Consider the following 21,384-nt stretch of genomic DNA (forward strand, 5'->3'; position numbering starts at 1 on the left):
CTAGGAAGGAGAGTGTTTTGGGGCTTGGTTACCTTGGTCATAGATGTGTAATTAGGACAACAATCTAGATTCTCAAACATCAAATGCCAGGCGATTCCCTGCCCTGTTAAGTTCTGCTTCTTAACCCATAGTTGAACAAGTGCTGTGTGTCAACATACGTTTGTGGATTCTACTCCACCAGAAACTGCCCCAAGGACAGAAAGGAATAGGATACAACCCTTGCTCCTCAAGGAGTGGAGGGTTTGATGGAGGGAGCAGGTAGATGGACTGGCGCCCTCACCCTGAAGGGCTCTAATGTAGGCTTGCAAAGTTTGTAATGTTGGTTTGTAAACTTTTCGTGGAGTTTCTTCCGGCATGCAGAGTGGGGACTGATTCGTCCCAGGGGCGCAGGGAAAGGTTTGAAGAGGGGACGACATTTGGTTTGAACTTTGAAGGATTGTTACCTTACCTTTTTCACAAAGGTTTTCGATGTAGCTTATAAGGATACATGCTGTAAAGAGAACAGATATAAATAAAATCAGAAAAAGAGAAAATGTGACTTAGAAAGTCAAAGACTGGGGAAGAGTTAAAATGTTGATATTCATACCTTATGGCCCAACATACTTGCTGCATCTGTTCCTTTGCAAAAGCCAAAAGTGAAACATATTCCATATTCTGAGTATTGTCAGAGAGCAGAAGTGTCCAGTAGCTCCTGAGTGTAGATTGTTTTTCTTGGTACCCACTCTTTTTTTAACTTTTATTTATTTTATTTAAAAAAAAATTTTAGAGAGTGATGGAGTGAGAGAAAGCATGCTTGTGTGCGTGCGCGCGTGCGCACACACACACACACACACGCAAGTGGGAGCGGGGGGAGGGGGAGAGGGAGAAGGGGAGAGAAAGAATCCTCAAGCAGACTCCACGCTGAAGGCAGAGCCCAATGTGCGGTGATCTCACAACCATGAGATCATGACCTGAGCTGAAATCAGGAGTCAGACACCCAACCGACTGAACCACCCGGGCACCCCTCTTGGTACCCACTCTTAAAGAGCTTCTTGGGGGTGGGAGGGAGGTGGTGGTTAATGAATGAACCTATAAACCACCATTTCTCAAAGTCCGGGGACCCACATTAAAGTTATCTAAAGTGCTTGTTAAAATGCAGAACCCTGGACCTCATTCCCAAACCTACCAAATGGAGAGCTCTGGGGAGTAGGAGCCAGGAATCTGCAGTTTTATGTGCTTTCCCAAATGATTGCTGTTGCACTCCACAGTTTGAGCCTCTGCAATAGAAGGACACCTCACCAGCATTTTGAAAGCCAGCGCGTAGCAAATAAGAGTACTTGGCCTTGGGGTGCCTGGCTGGCTCAGTTGGAAGAGCATGTGACTCTTGATCTCAGGGTCGTGAGCCCCACGCTGGGTGTAGAGATTACTAAAAAAAAAAAAAACTTTAAAAATAAACTTAAAAAAAAATGAGTGGTTGGCCTTTGAAGATTGGGTAGGAATTTAATGGGGGAGAGAGCAGAGTGCAAGAAAGGGGTTTCACTGACATGGATGGTTCCTTGGTGGCCAGGTCACTTTCAGGTGATATTTTGGAAGACCTACAAAGTGTGGCAGTTCAGGTACATGGCAGGGCCACTTCTAAGCACAGATAGAGGAGTAACGGATGCCACTGTTCTCGATTAGTCTGGCTTCCTGTTGGCCACCTGGGCTCTGCTCTGCAGACCTCCTCTGCCAGGCTTTTTTATTTTTTGAGCAAATACTTTGTTTTTTTCTGTGCCCCCAAATGCAGGGTTCTGAGACCACAAATGTGTTCTGCTTCCTGTTGAAAAAGCATTTCCGTCCCTGGGGTCTAATAGTGGCTTGGATGGTGAGCTGGCAGAAAGAACAGTGGGTGTCGAAATTGTGTTGAGTGTATGGTTTGCTTAAGACATATCAAGTCAGCATTAGCACTAGATTATTCCTCTTTTCTGGTCACTGAATTGTATGTTTTGAAAATCTTTATTTTGGAAGGCACTTGCTTATTGGGCAGGGGACGAAAGAGGGGGTCACACTTCCCGTCCTTGGGTTATATTTTAAAATAGTTATTGTTTAATTTTAGAGATAGACCCAAAGATATAAAGAAAAATACCATGAACATCTGGTTTAAGAAATAAATTATTGCTAATACTTTTGAAGACTTTGTGAGCTAGATTTTAAAATTTAATGAGTAATGGTTAACATGAGACTTGAGAAGTCCCTTCTGGTGGCTCTCTGTCCCCTGCTCTTACGTCAGGTTTCCTTGAAGTGTATCGAAAGCCTCTTGGTTGCTTGTATCAGTAGCAGGTAAGCAGGGAGAAGAGCTGTGTGCTGTCCACTCAGGTAAGAGTTGTTGGTGTACTCTGTGTCCACGGCAGCCAAATGGGCACGCCTCTTGCATGATGAGTCCTCTCTGAGAGGAGCTGCTTCTGTGCAAAGCTTTCCTTGACTCTCTTCTCTGGCACCAGAGTTGACACCCCTTCCTTTGTGCCATTTCAGCTGTTCTCACCACTGCCATCCTCACCCTTGTTTGCTGGTCTCCCTCCCCTCCAAGAGCAAAGAATTCTTCTTAACCCAGCCCTGCTGCTGCCTGCCTGGCACGAAGCAGCCTGGCCCGGTGCAGTAGATGTGCTTCTCATTTCTAGTCTGAGGGGCCACAAGGAGCACCGTGAGTTCATGGGACCACTGCAGACAGCTGTCACCTCAAGCCTGTGGGTTAGGTAGGACTGGCTTCCAGTGCATACCTGGCCTGCAGGAGAATGGTACAGAGACAAATGGCCTACCGAAATGAGCACTGTGGTTGAGGGGCAGATAGTTTGAAGAGGTGCTATGTCACACCATCGGGGCTGAGGCCTGGCCAAGGAAGACATGCCCGCATCCCAACTTGAGAACCACAGAGCTATGGGCACTGCCTAGTCTCACAGTTCCCATGTGTTTGAGTTTCATTACCCAGGAAAGTTTCAAAAGAAACTTAGGGGCCGGATCCTTGGCTGTCGAGTATGGATTTTTTACAAATTAAATTTAAAATAAATCAATTCAGTCTCAAAATCCACCACGCTCATTTCATATAAGGACATTTTAACTCTTAGAGTAAGAAGCCCTTGCCTTTGGAAGAAAAGGCATTCCAATACATTGATTACACTTAGCTTAATGAAGAACAATGTACATTGTCTTTACTTTTACCATCTTGTGGCCGCCTGGTGAAACATTGTCACGACCCAGCATGAAGTCAGAGATTGTATCTTGAACCACTGGCCAGTCAGCTGGGAAGTGGTGACTCGATGTTCCAGCCTGTTTTGCTGAGGATAGAGGAATGAACTAGTGGCTCAGCCAGCATGAAAGTGAGGCAGGGAGTCTGTGCTGGGTTGGCTCTAGATTAGCCGGGCTTTGATGGAGGGGCATGTGTGTGTTTGGGTTTGCCGTGCCGGGCAAGGGAGCAGTGGAATTTGTCTGAGTTGAGCTCACACATTGAAGTTATTGAGCGCCTTACACGCAAGGCCGTGACCTGGACTCCCAGCCGAGAGGCCCACGTGGCGGGGCTTTAGCCGGGGGAGCCGAGGACAGGCTCACATCTGCTCAGCTGCTTACGTAACCCTGCTTCCAGCTCCCAGAGCCAAGAAAACACACAAGCCAGCCCAGCGGGGCCCAGGGCCTGTGGTAGCAGACGCCATGCGCCACACAGCAAGGGAGCCTTGGCTCCGCGCGAGGACTGTCATGAAGCCCTCAGCCCTCTGCTTCCTCCCCTCGCCCCTCTCCGAGGCCCCTGGCAGTGGCTCTGAGATCTGATAGCAGTTCGTTGTGATTCTGGGCAGAGCTGGTCACTGCCCTCCTGGAGTCTGAGCTCTCTGGATTTTCTCATTGGGACAGAGCCAGGCACGCCGTAGAGGACGGCCCCTGCAGCATGGCAGGGGGTGTGCAGGGCGCTCAGGGAGGCCTCCTGACTGGCACGGGACCCAGGAGGCATTTGGCTCCAGGTCTGCAGCCGCCGCTGACTGCTGAGGGCTGACCAATCTCAGGCGTGAGCCACAGGGCTCTCAGAGCTGTGGAGGCTTCAGAGAAAGCAGGTGGGGAAAGAATTGCCACGGATAGCAGGATTGGGTGCTCTGGATGTGTCGCAGACATGATGGGGGTTGTGAGAAGGGCCCAGAGAGGAGCAGGAGAGTGAGAAGAGGCTGTTCAGTAATAAAGCCCTGCATGAAGCTGTTGGAGGAGTGAGTCCCTTAGATGGCTTTAAACCAGGGTAGTTTCCCTTAAGCTCTGTCACACCCTCAACCGGGAGCTCCTTGAAGTCGCGAACTGTCTTGACTATTCTGTCGCCTCCCCTCCCCCACAGCGCACACAATCTGGCACATAGTAGGTGCCAGAAAGGACTGATTAAAACCAATTGGAAGTGGCTTTGACACATACCATAGGAAAAATTGGCGTTAAACTCTTCAGAGAAGAGTCTGGTTTGGCACTTGAGTAGGCTCCCATGGATTGTCACATGCTCTTGATGCCTCCTGTGTGTTGAGCGAGTGTGCTGGGTTTGGGGAAGGGGAGAGGGAATAGAAGATGGACCACCTAGGTTATCGGCTCCCAGAATCGGGTGGACAGTGGTGTCAGTTGCCGAGGAAACTGTGGAGCAGAGGCAGGTTTGGCCATAGGTGATGATGGCGGGGGTGGGGGGTGGTTGAATAAGAGTTCATTTGGTGCCAGTTGGATTCCAGTCCCTGCAGCATCCAGATGGGGAAACCAGTATCCTGAGAGTGGGTGGCACTTGCCTAAAGATCATCCAGCAAGTCACTGGTGGAGCTGAACCAGGGCCCAGGCAGCCTTTCTCCTGTCTAGGAAACTACCTTAGGACCGCCTTTTTGGACCCCCGAAACAGGCAAAACTAAGATGCTTTCCAGCCCGCAGGTGTCTGCTCTTGGGAGGTGGGGCAGAGCAAGTGTGAATTCCTGTCTTCTGGGTTGGTTTCAGAAGATATGAGCAAGCTGGTAGGGTGACAGTCCAACCCCTCTTGGGTTCCCGAAAATGGAGTTATGTTTAGCAGCATCTTCAGAACCAGAGGTGGGGTGGGGCTCCAGGGAGGTGGAGGGTATCGCAGATGTTCTGGGGCCCTCTGAGGTGCGAAGAGCCCAGTGACGATCTTCTTTTCATGTTTTTCACAAGTGCACTGGGCTGTAGGGCCTCCCAGAAGCTTTGCTGGGGTCGAGCAGCCCAGGCCTCGTGGACCTTATGGGGAAGGGCTACCTCCATGAAAGCCCCAAAGCTCGTGAAGATGAGAGATCCAGCTCCCCATTGCCCAGTCACCCGGGCTCCTTGTGATTTACCTACATCCTTCCCCAGATTGGCCAGGTCATTCCCTAGGGGAGCGGTGGCCTGAGATTCCATATTTTTCACCAATTGCCTCACATTTTGATGATGAGTTTGAGAAAAACGGGTTCAGGTGACCCCTTACTTAGTCCTGGAGCACAGTACCCACTCACCTGAGGGCACCCTGAGAAGTTGGAACTGGGTCAGTTGTGTGAGGGACTGATCTGTGAGGCCTCGGTACCCCCGCGCCAGGGCATCTGCTGTCTGAGCTCTGGTAACGAAGAGGGCAAAAGGACAAAGCCAGATAGGGGCTTTATTAATTTTAAGATTTCGGTCCGTCTTTTAATGCAAAAGTCTGTTGTTAGAGGAAAGAAGGAAGGGCATTTCTGGCAAAGAGTAAAGTGTGGACATAGGCATGGTTTATGGGGATGGGGAGGGAGGTAGAGCTGGCTGAGGGGCCTTGTTGCCAAGCTAAGAGGTTTGGCCTTACTTGTCAAAGACTACACTGCCTGTGAGCCATCAGAAGTTTTTTTTAAGCAGGAAAGTGATATGATCAGATCTGCGTCTCAGAAGAAAATAAATGGATGGGAATAGGTCCGATGATGATGGAACTGAGTCAGCATTGGAGGGAGGGAAGGTGTTTCAGGTGAACTTGCTCCCAGTTTGTGGTCAGCATTCTCACCTCTATTCCGTAGTTGCTTTTGTTCTTGTGGCTAGTTGGCTTCACAGGTGAAGCTCGTTATGCTAGATTAACAGTTCTCAAAATGTGTTCCCTAGTCGAATGGTTCTATGGCCAAGTAAGTTTGGGAAATGGTGGGTTATATAAAGTGAAGGGGGTTTCTTGACTGCACAACTTCTCAGAGCCTTTGGTGTGCCTTTCCAGAGGCAAGATTTCGTTGCTTATTTGACCAGGGGACATGTTCTTCCATTGAGTGTCCTACTGGAATTATTGTTTTCTGGAACCTACTTTGAGAAAGTCTGGCCTACAGGGAATACTGGGGCTCTGGGTTTGAGGTTTTGTTTTGTTTTGTTTTTAAGATTTTATTTATTTATTTGAGAGAGAGCGAGAGCAAGAGAGAGAGAGAGAAAGAACACAAGTAAGGGGGGAGGGGCAGAGGGAGAAGAAGCAGACTCCCCACTGAGCAGGGAGCCCAACTCAGGACTCGATCCCAGGACCCCAGGATCATGACCTGAGCCAAAGGCAGATGCCTCGCTGACTGAGCCCCCCAGGTGCCCTGGGTTTGCGTATTGACTCTGTCCCCAGTTTCTTGTGTATTCCTGGGCCTGTCTTCCCTGCCCTCACCTTGTACGCCACATGAGGGGCGGTCCCCAGCTGAGGAGTGCAGTTCTCTCCTAGCTCCACCTTAGGAAACAAGCACTTGCATGTCTGTATCTGGATCTTGACCTTGGCCTCTCCCACTACTCAGCTTATCACTACCTCAGAATCCACCATCCACGTCTCATCGATTTTACTTCTAAGCCAAGAGCTCTCTTACTAAGTTATTTCTCTTATCTGGAGCTGTATTCTTCCAGGCTAGAAACTTGGGGGTCCTCTCTGACTTTTTCTGCCTTCTTTGTCCCCTTTGTTACTCCATCACCTACGTTTACGAAACATTCTTCTTCGATGTTCTTTTCAGCTGTCTCTCCTCTCTGTTTCCCCGTAGTCTGCTCTGGGTCTCAGTTCCTCCAGTCCCTACCCCTGGAGGTTTTTTTTAAATCTGTGCATCAGGTGCCTTCCTGAGACATGGGTTACTCATACCACTCCTTGCTACCTTCTGATTTGAGGCAGATTTCCACAACACCACCCTCCCCAACACACGCGCACGCACGCGCGCACACACACACACACACACACACACACACACACACACTCACCCCTTCTCCCAACTAGGCTAGGTTCAGAGAGTTGATTTGTGCAGGGCCACACAGCTGGGAGGTGGCAAAGTTAGGTCTCAACCTCATGATTTCTGAGAAAGTACTTTCTCATCCATTTTCTCTGATCCTTACAACAACCTTTCAGGAAGTCTGAGCAGCAATCACTCCATTTCCAGTTAGAGCTGAGAAACCTAGAATCTCAGAGGCGTGGGTCCTGGGCAGATGAGCACTTCATAGGGTGACCACCTGTCTGGCTTTGCCTGGTGTGAGGGGTTTCCTGGGATGGTTGGTCGTGCTAGTGCTGGACGTAAGTGCCTTTTTCATAGCCACACTGCCTCCCAGGAGGATGTGTCTCCTGAGGTTGTGGTTTGGGGGAACCCTGTAGCCTGCTAACTTCTCCTTCCTTCCACCTCTCTAGTCGGCCCCATGGTGATCGAGTTTAACATGCCTGTGGACCTGAAGCTTGTGGAGAAACAGAACCCAGAGGTGAAGGTGGGCGGCCGCTATACCCCCAAGAACTGCATCTCTCCCCACAAGGTGGCCATCATTATTCCATTCCGTAACCGGCAGGAACACCTCAAGTACTGGCTGTATTACTTGCACCCAATCCTACAGCGTCAGCAGTTAGACTACGGCATCTATGTTGTCAACCAGGTGAGGTCTGGGAAGATGGAGTGAGGGAGGGAGTGTGTGTGTGTTTGCGCACATGTGCGCACATACACACACACAAATATGTGAGTAATGAGGGGTAAGAGAAAGAACATGATACTAGACGTGTGGCATTTTATAACCCCACCGCCATCACCCTTCTTAAGCAATGCAGATAAGCTACATACCATACAACTTGCTTGCTTGTTGCTGTCTGCTCTTTAAGCAAGGGTAATTGCTGGGGTATTTTGTCTTCTTTTTGCAGCAGGTGCCCTTCCCGCAAAATTGAGAGGAAAATGACAATCCTAATTCTCCCAAAGTAAAGCACTGATTATTTCCTATCTTTGGGTAGCTGTGTATTTTCCTTTATTACACACACACACACACACACACACACACACACACACACACACACCATTTAAATGTCAGAGTTTTAGGCAGCTTCAAAAGTATCCGGTCTAACTGTATCTTCTGGGACGCCTATGGGAGATAGCACCCTTAGATCATGCCAGCCCCTAGCAAAATGGCTGGGAAAGTCCGATTCGTAGGCCACTGAGCATCATGTGCACTGGGCTGGATCTGAGAAGAGAGAGTGTCTCACTGCATGTCTGATTCGTGTGTGTTGAGTTTAGCCATGCTTAGGAAACTAATGTGGAAGACACGTCAGCCTTTATCAGCCTGACCTGGAGAATCAGATTGATCTAGAATGCGGTTTTTAAAAAATAACTTTACTGATTTCCAGTTTGAGAAGCATGATTATTTTTCTAAGAGTGTAACTTTGGTGTTTTAAGTTATCATAAATACCTAAATTCATATTTTTATAACCTACTAGGTGGAATAACACATTTACCCTGTCAGTATACTAAAGTTCGGTGAAATTCATCTGAGGAGAACAGTATGCCCAGTTCTAAAAGGCTCACTGTCCATTTCATTTCAAGAGAAACTCTGGATCTGCTAGAGGCAGTAAAATTCTTGGTAGTTGACAACTTCTGTCAAAGTAGAGGGACTTTGTATGCCTTCCTGGGACCCGAGGGAAGCTGGAAATAACAGTGTGTCCATCGACCATTTCTGGGCACTACCATGACATAGTGCTGCAGAGAGATTCTAAAGAAGTAAGGTCCCAGTTCTATCTGTCTGGAAGCTTCCTTCCCCACAATGGCAAGTGGGACCCTTCCAGGGAATAATTTGTGAACAGTCCCAAATAGTATGTGATTGGATGGTGGCTGCCAAATGCTTTGGAAGCTCTGAGGAAGGAGAAGGCAGTGAGTGACCTGGAAGAACCAGGATATAAACTACATTATAAGGGCTGCAGGGACACCTGGGCATCTCAGCTGGAGCCCGTGAACAGGGACTTCAATGCAGAAAGGAGCTTTGCATGTTCCTGGAGATAGAGTTGACATAAGAGTAGGAAAGCAGCCAGGTGCAGGAGCTGAATCTGTCAGATTCAGGCAGAACAGCCCTGTTAAAAGGTAGCAGACGTTCAAGGTGGGGGAGTAGGTGGCAGGCAAACCCCTCAAGGCTTTTTGAGTCCCCCGACCAAATGAGGCACAGACCAAGGCCCTGAGAAAATCTGCAGGCAAGATAGCCAGACAGTTGTGGGTCATCTTAGAAGAATATTTGAGAATGTAAGAGAGAATAGGTAAATGCCCTATAAAATCCAAGCCACTTCAATCCAACAAGTATTTGTTTAAGAAAACCCTTGTCATCAAGGAACATTTGTCTGATGCCAATGAACACATGTTGATCATGGCAAGATTCAGGAGCATTATTAAAGCAATGGCAGTGAGCGCCTAGAAGAGGAAGCCGTCATCGCCAGGAGCCAGTAGGGAATTACTAAAAACAGCCATGCCAGCTGCATCACCTTCCTCTCTTCCGCAGTTATTAGACCAGTGGGTGAGTGATACACTGTAGACACAGTTTTGTCAGATCTTACTACACAAAGCATCTAATGACCTCCCACAGATCTGCCTGAACACAAGATAGACAGCTGTGGGCTAGAGAGCATGTAAATTAGATTAAAATATATACTTGAGTTAAGAGGGTAAAAGAATTAGTGGTGATGCTGAGCTTTTGAATTTCGGTGACGAGGTCAAGGAAGACTGGAGGGAAGGATGCGAAGGTAGAGCTATGTTATATTTTAGGGGAATGGGAGACTCCCCATTCAGTTACAAAGTCAAAACAAATAGGACCAGTGAGATTTAGCCATGATCTTAAATTCCTATGACATAATTTATATAGCTATTTCCCTGGTTTCAAACAACGGATTTCATACTGGCTCTATGCTCCTGAGCCTATCCCAGTCCAAGCTGGCGGAACAACTAAGCAAGCCAGCTTGGACAGTGGCTCCGCTGTGCTGGCTCACGGTGGACACCGCATAAGATGGGGCTTTTTGCAAGGTGCGCTTTCCTAAAAGGAGCTCTGAGGCCACATGCATTTGAAAAATGCTGGATTGAACAACGGGAAGCAGGCTTCATTCCTGCAGAGCCTTTAGCGTGCTAGTGTACGTTACAGCCTCTAAAACTACTCAGCACTCGGTGTTTTCTGAGCTTGGCTGACGAGATCTGTTTTCCAAGAACAGTCTCAAGCAGTGAATGTTCTGTGAATTGCACTTTGAGGAAAGCAGGCCTAAAGCAATACCTCCTTCTTGCCCAAACCCATCTCCGCATCCCACCTACCTCTTTACTTCCCTAGGATACTGAGACCGCCCCCCCCCATCTCTTCCCACTTGCAGTTTAACATCGGAAATATTTTATTTATACATTTCCAAACATATTTACATCTTTTTCCCCTGTAGTCTTGTCAGTATCATTATCTTACCACTCCCCTTCCATACCTTTTTGCTTCTCTGTCTTTTCCTTCTTTTCTAAGGGTTAACTTAGGAAAATCTTTTCCTCCTTATGTCTCTCTCCCCCACCTAATCTTATTTATTCTGCTCCAACTCTACCCTGATGATTTCTTTGGGAAAGTATGATCTGACTTCCAGATAACCAAATCATGAAGAAACTTGAAGTTTGCTCTACCTTTCCGGTAAAGAATATCATCTGTATGATATCCGTAATGAGCACATAATAAAGTGGTGAGAGGAAACCTAATCCTTGAAAAGAGGCGGAAGAAGAAGCATTTGGAGCATGCCCCACCTACGAATTAGGAATTTCCTCTGTTCTCTTCTGTTGTTATATAAAGAAGAGGAAGAAAGGGAGTTGGTAGCATCTGGCTTTGACCTTCGTGTAAATAGGCATTCAAGCCTCACATCTTCTTCCTGCCTCAGACACCCTGCTGTCATTTTGACTCTTCATCCACTGCCTGCCCCATTTAAGATGAGAGAGAAAGAATGCTTGAAGTAGGAGGGGCCTCTGCGCCATCTATTCCAAGGGTTCTCCAACAGGTTTTTGAGAACAGAACCTCCTGCCCCATTAAAATGCTGTTCACTCACCCCATCAACAGCAGGTCACAATGGTGCTATTCTACTTGAATTGGAGACGGTGTCCCCATCTCTACCCCACCCTTCCCTTTCAGTCTTTGCTGGGATCTGCCTGGACCCCCCAGGCCAGGTAGTATGAAAATGTCGACTCTTTTGCACCCATAAGGAAACAAGACTCAGAGAGGGGGAAGGGACCAGTAGGAAGTCACGTAAGTAACAGGAGGGCTGCAGCTATAGCCCAGTCTCTGTTACCCAGTGCCCTCTCACTGCATCAGCGCTCACTCTGTCCTCTAGGCCATTTCTTCAAAGTCTTTCTCCCAGCTGGGTAGAAGGAGGGCTGGGAGTAAGCTTCAGGCTGGGACTGCCTGGGTTCCAGCTCTGCCACTTCCCAGCGCGGTAACCATAGGCTTGAATTCTTCAGACCTCTGTTTCCTCATTGGCAGGAGGGAGAGGTTTTGCTGTTTGCACATGGGGCCTGTAAAGCGCCTGGCACAGGGCAAACCCTCAGTAAACATTAACTGTCGTTGCTATGATTTGCGTTCCTTCTCCCCACTCACCCCTCCTTTCTTCCTGCCTGTTTCCTCTGCCCAGTGCTAGAGTGATGAACTCTTTACTGCTTTCCCTGCCTCCTGCTTCACCCCTACTCAATACCAGCCTCAAGACCCTGTTCCATTTGTATGGCCTTGGGGGTCAGAGGATAGTGGATAGTGACAGAAAACAGAATCTCAGGGGACTTAGGGAGCCTGTCAAGGCCAACAGCTTCTTCCGAGTAGAGTTGTGTCTCAAGCTTCTCACACAGGGGTGAGCTTTCATGAGCTTTTGTGGCTCCTACCCTTGTCCTCGTTAACCACTCCCTTTTGCTCTAGGCCCTTCCAATTACCATAACAACTTGCATCTCACTTGAAGTGTGTTGGAGGGGAGTGGGGAAGGCTTTACCAGCTGAGATTGCTGTGCATCTGCCGGTCTCCAGCACTCCTCCTGCCCTGGCCCCCCCAGTGTTCGAGCCTCCCACTAGGGTTGTGGCACGTCCGCCCTCTTGGAGCCAAGGGTGCTGCTCTGGGGCACAGATGTCCCACCTGCGGTCGCACCCTGGGGCCTTGGTGCAGAGGTGGATACCAAGCTGTCATAGCAGATGGGGAGGGGCACTGTAACACCTCATACTTTAATGAGGAAAGGAAACTGTCAAACCACCTACCATGGAAGAAAGGCAGGTTACCACCTGGTAGTAAAAGCTGTACAAAAGAAATAGGGGATGTTTGTGAAGTTAACCAGCATAAAAATTACCAAACAGATGAGGAATGCAGGCCCAGCTGGTCAGGTAGGTTTGTCATAACTGTGCAGCCCTTTGTCCCGAGTCAGGGACCAGGACCGGTCTCTCCGATTCTGTGTATCCTCTGGTGCTTCTGATCTCACCCAGCTGCCCCAGATATTTCTAGTTCTGACCATGTTACTCTTTAAGCCCTTCACTATGTCCCCACTGCCTACAGCCAAGGGTCTAAAGGGTCCAAAGCCCCAAGCTTGGCATCTAAGACCTTGTGCAGTGCCCCCATGACCTACCTCTAGCCACTTCCTCCTCAGCCCTGCTTTAGACACACTTGACACCACAGACACACTGGACTCTCCATCTTCACTGAGACACACTCTGTGTTCCCCTCCTTGTGCCTTTGCTGATGCTGCCCCCTCTGCCCTGGGTACCTGTCCTTCCTTCCCCTAGTTCTTTCTTTCTAGCCACCATTTAACCCCCACCTTCACCCCCGCCCCCACCTTAGCTCTGGGAGGCCTTGGAGTAGAGCCAACTTCTCCTTCCCTGCTGTTCCCGGGCCACTCAATGCTTTCTGGTGAGGGGTGAGGGCTGACTCTGTGTGTGCATGCTCTCCCTAGCCTGTGACTTCTAGATCCGAGGCGCCTCAGGTCTGATTCCCTCTGGCTCCCTGACCACATAGCTCTGTGCACCGTCCAATGCTTAGTCAGAGTTTGGAGCTAGAAGCTGCTCCCTCTGACTCCTGCCCATTTACTGAACATCCATCCCTGGACCCCTTGCTCCTGGTTCTCTGGTGAAGTCTGTTCCTCTTGGAAGCAAAGCCTCCTTTCCCAGTCAGGCCAAGTGATGACCCTTGGGAACCAACCTGCACAGCACTTCCCTGGGGCCTCTCTCCAAAGCTTCCTCCTCCTTGCTGACCAGAGCAGGCTGCCTGGGACATTGCCCTCAGGGTGACCTTGCGTTTCAGGAAAAATGCAGAGAACCTACTTTAGCCCTGTGGTTGCTGACGATCATAAGACTTTATGGTCCTTTGGACTGAACCTCTTTCATGGTTTCACTTTGAATTTTGACCCTACCAGCCCCCCAGTAAGGCAGATTGGTACTCTCATTGTTTCTGCTGAGAGAAAGCTCACAAAGGTAAGCAGCTTGTTCGGGGCCCCATGATGGCTGGGTGGCAGAGCTGGGATTTGAACAGAGATCACCTGAGACCTAAGGAATGCCTTGCTTGGCCACGTTCAGTCCTGAACACACTCATTCCTCTCACTGGGAAACAGGTCCATATTCACTTGGCAACACCACCTTGAGTCCCAGTGGGTCGTGAGAGGTGAGTAGCAGCTTTGGAGTAACAGCCTCAAAAGGAGGCTTGTCCAGTTGTCATGCTGACAGGTAAATCCTGGTCTGCAAGCCTGGGGTTGCAGCACAGGGGGGCCTGCCTGAGGATTCTTTGAGTTTGGAAATTTTTTCCCTCTTCCTTTTTGTGCTGTTGTGAGGTAGTTCCAGGCCGCTTGTCTGGAACCAAGTATGGCCAGGTTTGGAGACAGCCCTTTGTACCCTCAGTGAGTGAGAGTACTGTCACCACACTTCAGCAACTTATCTCTGTCACTGGGCCAAGTAGCTGGTTCCTACATGAGGCCAAGATGAATTAAAGTGAATCAGACTCATGGGTCCATCCCATTGTGGAGAAGGACAACTGCCTGGGCCTCTGGTTTGGTTTCTGTGTTGATCTTGTCTGTTCACCATCCTCCCCATCCCTGCCTTCCATTATCTCCTGAAGCTGTCAGCACCCAGACTGATGTGTGCAGGAATGGGGCTCGGGAGTGGTAGGTCCAGTCCCATCCTGCAGCACCCCCTTTCTTAAGCACTGGGACCTTCTGGATCTTGGGGCCCAGGAGCGTTGTGGGAAGACTGGGAGTGTCTGTGTCGCACCAGAGCTTGTGTGCTGTGCCAGTGACTGGCCGTTTCCTTTGCCCTGTGTTTTCCCCTCTCCCCGTCTGTGGCTTGGTCCATTCTCCTGGGGAATGTGGCAGAGCACTTACAGGCACAGACTCGTGAATTGCCTCCCTGGACATTGTTCTGGGAAATGTCATTTTCCCTGCACACCTGTGATGTCATGATGGGGCGCGACAGCTTCTTAAGAATTTGCCTTTGCCCTGGAACAAGAGGGGTGAGAATGCCCCCCCTTTTCTTCACAACCTTGACATTGCCTCTCTTCCTTACCTCTCTCCCTTGCATCCATCCTTGTCTCTTTTTTCTTTTTCTTTTTTTTTTCCTTCTAGTGGGGGCCTTTTGCTTTTACTTGTTAATCCTGTTTGTAGCAAAGCAAGCTGAAGGAGGAGCTTCTCTCTGTGATCTGCTTCTTGCTCTCCACCTACCTCCTCTTCTGTGCCCTCCACCTCCTAGAGAGAGAGAGAGAGAGAGAGAGAGAGAGGAGTGCCGGCCCAACTCCTGCTGTGACTGCCGCCGCCGCCGCCACTGCTGCTGCCCTGGTAATGTCCACATGCCCCAAATCAAACCTGAGCCCAGGCCCTGGGGTCTCTGGCAAGGTCATAGTCTCTGTGGGCTTGCTCGGAAATGCTGGGGTCGCTGGAAGCCAGCCTGTTGTGCAGAGGTCTGAGATACTTTGCCTTAAAATTAAGCCACAATTGAGCTCATGCTGTTTGTGTATATCCTTTTGTGTCCTGCATTTTTCTTCAATTCTGTGTCATCAGCATCTTCCCATGCTCTCTCATAGCCTTCATAATCCCCTGTCCGCGCTGTCCTAGTAGTTGAGCACACGGCTCGACGGCGAGGAACCTAGCTGTTCCTCTCCTACAGAGCATTTAGATAATTCCCACTTTCTCACTGGTGTCGGTAGTACCGTAATGTGCATCTCTGAGTCGGAAGCTTATTCGGTGCTTGCTTCCACATTTAGAATCGTTTCCCCAGGCTAGATTTTCCGACACGGAATTAAGCACGTTTGTAGTCCTTCATATAAATGGTCAAGTTGCTTTCTGAAAGAGAAGCCCTTTATTTTTTAAAATGTTTTCCTGCAGAAAGTGAGATCTCAGGACCTCAGGTCCAGGGAAAGAGGAGAACATCCTACTATGGCTCCTATGGAGCTGGAGTTTAAAAACTCTGTTGTCTGTACTCACCTCACCCAGAATCCCTGCTGGGCTGTTCTACTCGCTCAGTTCTCTCTGAAGGCAACTTAGGGCTTCTGACCTGTGTTCTAGTCCAGCAGGGGCCAAGGATGTGCTTACTCTTGCCCGTTACTTTGGCAATCAGAGAGCCACCCCCCACCACCACCAGCACCACCTCAGCTCCCTGACCCTGAAGGGCCCCGTTTCCTTTACTCCCTGGGTGAAGAGCTGAAGTCTCAGATCCAGGTTTTGTTGAGAGCCCTTTCTAGGCTCGAGGCTACCATATTATTATGGTTAAGAGCTGAGGCCCAATTGCTGTGAAATCATGGGTGAGTGGATATTAGCCTTCCACAAACTCAGCGTTTGTTTAATCCCAGCGATTCTCCAGGGATCACCTCCCAGCCAGCCTGTCTACTACCCCGGGGTCCACACAAAGGCCTGCGGGTCAGTCCCGCCACGGGACCGCCCAGCCAGAGCTTTCTCTGCTTTCCTGCCACCCACTCGGCCTAGGCCTTTTCGCTTGGTGTCTGGTTGCGCACAGAAAAGCATGCAAGGGGAGTTTCAACATTTCCACTGACTGTAGATCTGCCTCCAGATCTGTGTGTTTGAGTGCCTGTGGGTTACTGTGGGTGTTGAGAAGGGGTGCGTGTGTCTGTGCGTGTGTGTGTGGCTCTGTGTTGGGCCAGGGCATGTGTACGGGAGCAAAATTGTCTCTCCCATCACAGAAATTCTGATTCATTGAGTCTTGGCTTTGGCTTGCTGTTTCCAGCCTCATTGTTGCTGTGTCTTTTGGTGGAGAAGGGGCCGGGTATGGTCAGTCCCCAAGTTGTCATGGTTGGGGGAAGTGTCTACTGGTATATACACATGGGCCTAACATCCAGGGAAGGCAGGGTGGTTTAACCAATCCTTTAGAGACTATTAGAATTTGGTCAAGGGAGACCATGGCCTTCTGCAGTTGGTCGTGTGTCTTAATAAGGCTGTAATAAAGAGAAGGCCACTCTTGCCTTAACCACAGTGGGATTTGCCTGGGGATTAGACCAGACTCTGGTACGTATTCTAAAAGGCCCACGAAGGCTGCCTGTGGATACAGTGCATGTGCCCAGGGAGCAGGTGCGGCATGAAATGGGAACGTGGAGGCTTTGCGTTAGCAGGAAGGCGTTCTCTACCTGCCTGCCATTACTGCCTACTCTCCATCTTGCGTGTGAATCATGCAACAGCTTCCAAATGGATCTCCCTGCCTTCAGTTGTGCGGTAGGGCATGTAAACATAATCTTTGTTTAAAATCTTCAAGGGCTCCCCATGGCCTAAATAAAGGACAAAGCCTGAGTACTTTAGTAGAGTTCCCAGCCTCCCTCTCCTCGGCAGGATTCGGTCCATATTCACTCTCATGTCTTATTCTGGCTTCCCCATTCTGTATTTCTTGTAGCTTCTTGAATGGTTTTTTTTTTCCTCACAGCCTTTACAAATGCTGCTTTCTCTTCTAGGAACACTCTTCTCATGCCTGTCCAATCCCCTAGGATTTGATCAGTGTCTTCATCTCCACTTTACCCCATTACAATTGCCTGTTTAACTCAGAGCTACTCAAAAGCAGGGCCTGTGTCTTTTCCTTTTCTGTATCCCTACAGCTAAGCATGAAGCAGATACCCAATAAAAGACAAGAATGAATATAGAGGGAGAAATATGATCATTGGTCCTCTTCTGTCTGTGGAGCTGGCTTTTCTCTTTTTTCTTAACTTTTTTTCTTTCTGATAATCACTTTATTGAGATATAATTATATACCATACGATTCACCTATTTAAAAGTACATAATCCAGTGGCTTTTGGTATATTCAGGAGTTGTGCATCCATCACCGTAATCAATTGTAGAACATTTGCATTGCACCAAAAATAAACCCCATATTTCTTAGCTACTACATCCCTTCATTCCCCCCGGCCCTAGGCAACCACTAATCTACTTTCTGTCTCTCTGGATTTGCCTATTCTGGGCATTTCATAGAAATGAAATCTTGCAATCTGTGGTCCTTTGTGACTGGCTTCTTTAACTTAACGTGGTGTTTCCAAGGTTCATCCATGTGATAGCATGTCTCAGTATTCATTCTTTTTTATTGCTGAATTACATTGGGTTGTAGGGATATACCACATTTTATTTATCCATTCATTAGTTGACGGACGTTTGGGTTATTTTCTACTTTCTATCTACTTTGAATAATGCTGTTATGAATGTTGTGGACAAGTTTTTGTGTGGACGTAGGTTTTCATTTCTCTTGAGTATATACCTAGAAGTGGAATCGCTGGATCATGTCGTAACTCTTTGTTTATCCATCTGAGGAACTGCCAGACTGTTTTCTAAGATGGCTGCACCGTGTCACATTCCCACCAGCATGGTATGAGGGTTCCTTTTTCAATGGACATACCACTTACTCTCTCCTTAGTATAAATGAGGGCTCTAGAGAAAGGTTTTAACAGTCTTAGAGAGAGCGAGTTCCTTCTGATGCTTCTTAGGACATTTGTCCCTGCCATCCAGATCTGCCAGGAGGGCCCTGGGTTTGTTGCGTGAGGTGTCTTCTTCCTCTTTTCCTTTCCCCGAGGAGCTTGTTTTCTCCCAACTGGCATTGTTGGCTTTGCTTGACTGACAGTTACACCCATTTTTAGGTACAGGCCCAGTCTTAAAAGGTTTACAGGTTTTTCTGTGAACTTTGATCGGTGAGACAGCTTCTCTGGTCAGCTGTGGGAATGTCATACCATTTTTGTCCTTTTTCTTTCTTCCTATCCTCTCCTTCTGTTAAGAGGAGCTAGTTGTCCTTGAAGGAGTGGATATGTATAACTCTTATCTACCAATGTAGGATGAAACCTGCACTAAAAAGCTCAGCCTCTTAGAGGGACCCCAGCTCTCAGAGCCCCAGTTCCTCTTCATGTGTGACTTCCCAAGCATATCAAACCTCTACAGGTCTCGGACTTTCTCCAGCTGCTATAGAGATTCTCATTTTGTAAGCCACAGGCTGACTCGCTCGAGCCCTAATCCTTTTTAGAAACCCCACTCCCCGCCCCACCCAATCAGAGAAACAGGATTTGGGAAGGTTCTTGGAACTGATTGGGAAGGACACACACAAACACTAGAGAAGGGAAAGTTTCCACGTTGGATTTCCGGGAGACAATTTGAGAGGTCTGTTCAAGAAGGATGGGAAGACCTACTCCTTAAATAATGATAGTAGCTGACATTTGTTGCCAGGCAGTGTGCAAAGGCCTTTTCATGCATTGTCTCATCTAATAAAACTCACCTGTTGTCATCCAAATAACCAGATGAGGGAATGGAGACCGAGAGGTGTGATTTACCCAAAGTCACACAGCTAGGTAGCCAAGAAGCTGGCATTCCTGGGATAAAAATGCATGTGTCAAAAAAAAAAAAATGCATGTGACCATTACAGCTATGTATTTGGCTTGGCTGGACAGTAGTGGTGCCTGATAAATATTTACCTGAGGGAAGAAAGTAGCAGATACACTGGATCCATGTGCCCATTGAGAAGAGGCAGGAATGAAGGCTGGGTGTCTTCCCACCCCCTGGAGAGGAATGAACACCTCCTATTGTGATGGGGGTTGGCAGGCTTTGCCAGGGCCTGTCTTTCTCATCAAGAAAGTTACCCAAGGTGTTACACCATTTCACCCAAAGAAGCCTAGAGTTGACTTTTCTATAATCCCAGGGGAGGAAGGGGAAGACACGTACTCTCCTTATCTACCATTCTGCTGCTCTGATGTTCCTAAGGGCCCTGGTATGAAATCACACCTTGAAGAATGTTTCCCCGCCTTTTCCATCTCCCAGAATCACAGAGGTGAGGCTAGGAGGAGAGGAGTGATATATAGTTCAGGCTATTTTAGAAAGCCACCTGACTAATTTTAACTGTGGACCAGACGCTGAAGTGCCTTACGGAGTTGAAGGAGCTGTTATGCCACAAGTGGGGGAAAGGGTTGGATAGATCCACTCCTTGGACTTCGACTCTAGGCTGCCATTGTTCTTGGGGCGTGGTGCCAGAAGTGCCCATTCATGGTTCCAAATTACAGTTCCTGGGAGAGGAAAATGCTTAGTATAGTCTCAGTCAGACATCTGCTTAGTTCAGACAGTCATGGCTAGCAGGCCAGGCCCTGTGGTTTGGGCATGGCCTTCAAGAGCTCCCTGCCCCTGTTATTAAAGAATGTACCAAGAGAAGGGAGTATTGGGTGGCCACCCTCCAGAGTCTACTACATGGGTGTGAAAAGGCTTTGTTGGCACACCCTTTCACTTGTTGGAAGAGCGGTCAGTGGGGCTGCATTGTGTTTGAAAATATTCAGAGAAAGCTAACTCGTAGGGTCTTCATGGGGCTAGAGCAGCAAAAAGGAAAGTGTCAGGTGCAGACCTCTCTGCATTGCCAGAAGGTAGAAGGGTCTGGGAAGAATGAAGTAAATCTGAGTTGGAATGAGGGTTGTTACAAGATTGTTGAGATGTTTAAGAGCATGTAAAACACTTACCCTGTACCTTGCATGTCATACCTCCCAATGAACTTTAGCACTGTGTTGTAATAATAGTAATTACAACAACTTTACAGTTTTCATATCTGGTTTCTAAACTTTTAACTTCTTTTCACCTCAAGACTTACAGAGAATTAGCTGAAGGCAGGGTTCTGAATGACTCTGAACTGGGTACAACTGAAGAACGCAGTGTGCGCCGTTGGGCTCAGCCTTCTCTTCTCACCGTGTGATTAGAAAGCTTTGTCATGGGCTGAAGAAAGGAGCTCTTGTGTAAAATATTTCCTTAATTCATTCATTATTCTCTTGGCTGCTCTTTCTGACTTCCTGATACTTGTGTTTCTTGAGTGGTTCCTTTCTCTGAGTCACCCCGCTGAGGGTGGGCAGCTGTGCACCATCCATATGCTCTGTACTCACACAGGCAGCCCGGTAGAGCACCAGTTTCCAGATCCTTTCTTGGGGGCCTGGAGAGAGGACCTCGGGGATCCCACCTTTGAAATTGTGTAGCCGCTGCAGGCCCTTGTGAGATATACTTCCCCTCAAAGTAGAGGGCCTTATCTTGTTGATCCCAAGAGCTATTGGGAGAGAGCACTAAATGAGGTGTCCGAGTGTTGGATCCAGCGCCAGCTGTGTCACTTTTGTACGTTAGTTTCTTCGTGGCGTTGTTGGGAGGATCCTGGCCTGGATGAGAATACACGTATGGAAGGGCTTGTGGACTGCTAAGTGTCAGGGTGGCAGTGTCAATGCTGTTACTGTCCTTACTAACCTGGGGCTGTGGTTAAGAGCAGAGACCCTTGGTGGTGATCCTGAGGGAGCTCTTTGGTTGAAGCTTCCCAGAATTGTCATCTGCCATTGTTTGTTGAAAACCATCCCTTGGTCTCCTCATCCATCTATCCATCCGTCCATCCGTCCGTCTATCCAGCCAGCCAGCCAGCCAGCCAGCCAGCCAGCCAGCCAGCAGTTATTTATTGAGCTCTTACTATATGCCAGGCAGTGTTCTAGGCACTGGGTGAATAAAAAGTTAAAAATTCCAGCTTTCATTTCATTTGTATTCTAGTGGGGGGACTGAAAATAAATAAGTAAATAAAATATGAAGTACCTTTGCACCAACAGACTCGGTGCTTCAGGACCCAGTGGTTGGCATCCTGAAGCAGGTGTCCTCTTCTCTCTCGTACACCCTGTTTCTTTCATAGTGTGTATCACACAGCTTCCCACCCTACATTGTGAACACAGTGAGAGCAGAGATTGACTTGGGTTCACCATATTTCTCTGGTACC

The 21,384-nt window shown here is 48.5% G+C and overlaps 1 protein-coding gene across 2 annotated transcripts in view; it reads left to right on the forward strand.

Moving 5' to 3' along the window:
- Positions 1–21,384, forward strand: part of B4GALT1 (beta-1,4-galactosyltransferase 1) — a 52,968-nt gene that overhangs the window by 22,444 nt on the left and 9,140 nt on the right. For both annotated transcript variants that reach the window (XM_087869598.1, XM_045780759.2), the window contains exon 2: positions 7,580–7,815. In XM_087869598.1, coding sequence (XP_087725724.1) covers positions 7,580–7,815 — 236 coding nt within the window. The remainder of the gene's footprint in view (positions 1–7,579; positions 7,816–21,384) is intronic.

This window comes from Ursus americanus, chromosome 18, assembly GCF_024610735.1.
Source record: "Ursus americanus isolate L20-20 chromosome 18, mUrsAme1.1.p, whole genome shotgun sequence".
NCBI lineage: Eukaryota > Metazoa > Chordata > Mammalia > Carnivora > Ursidae > Ursus > Ursus americanus.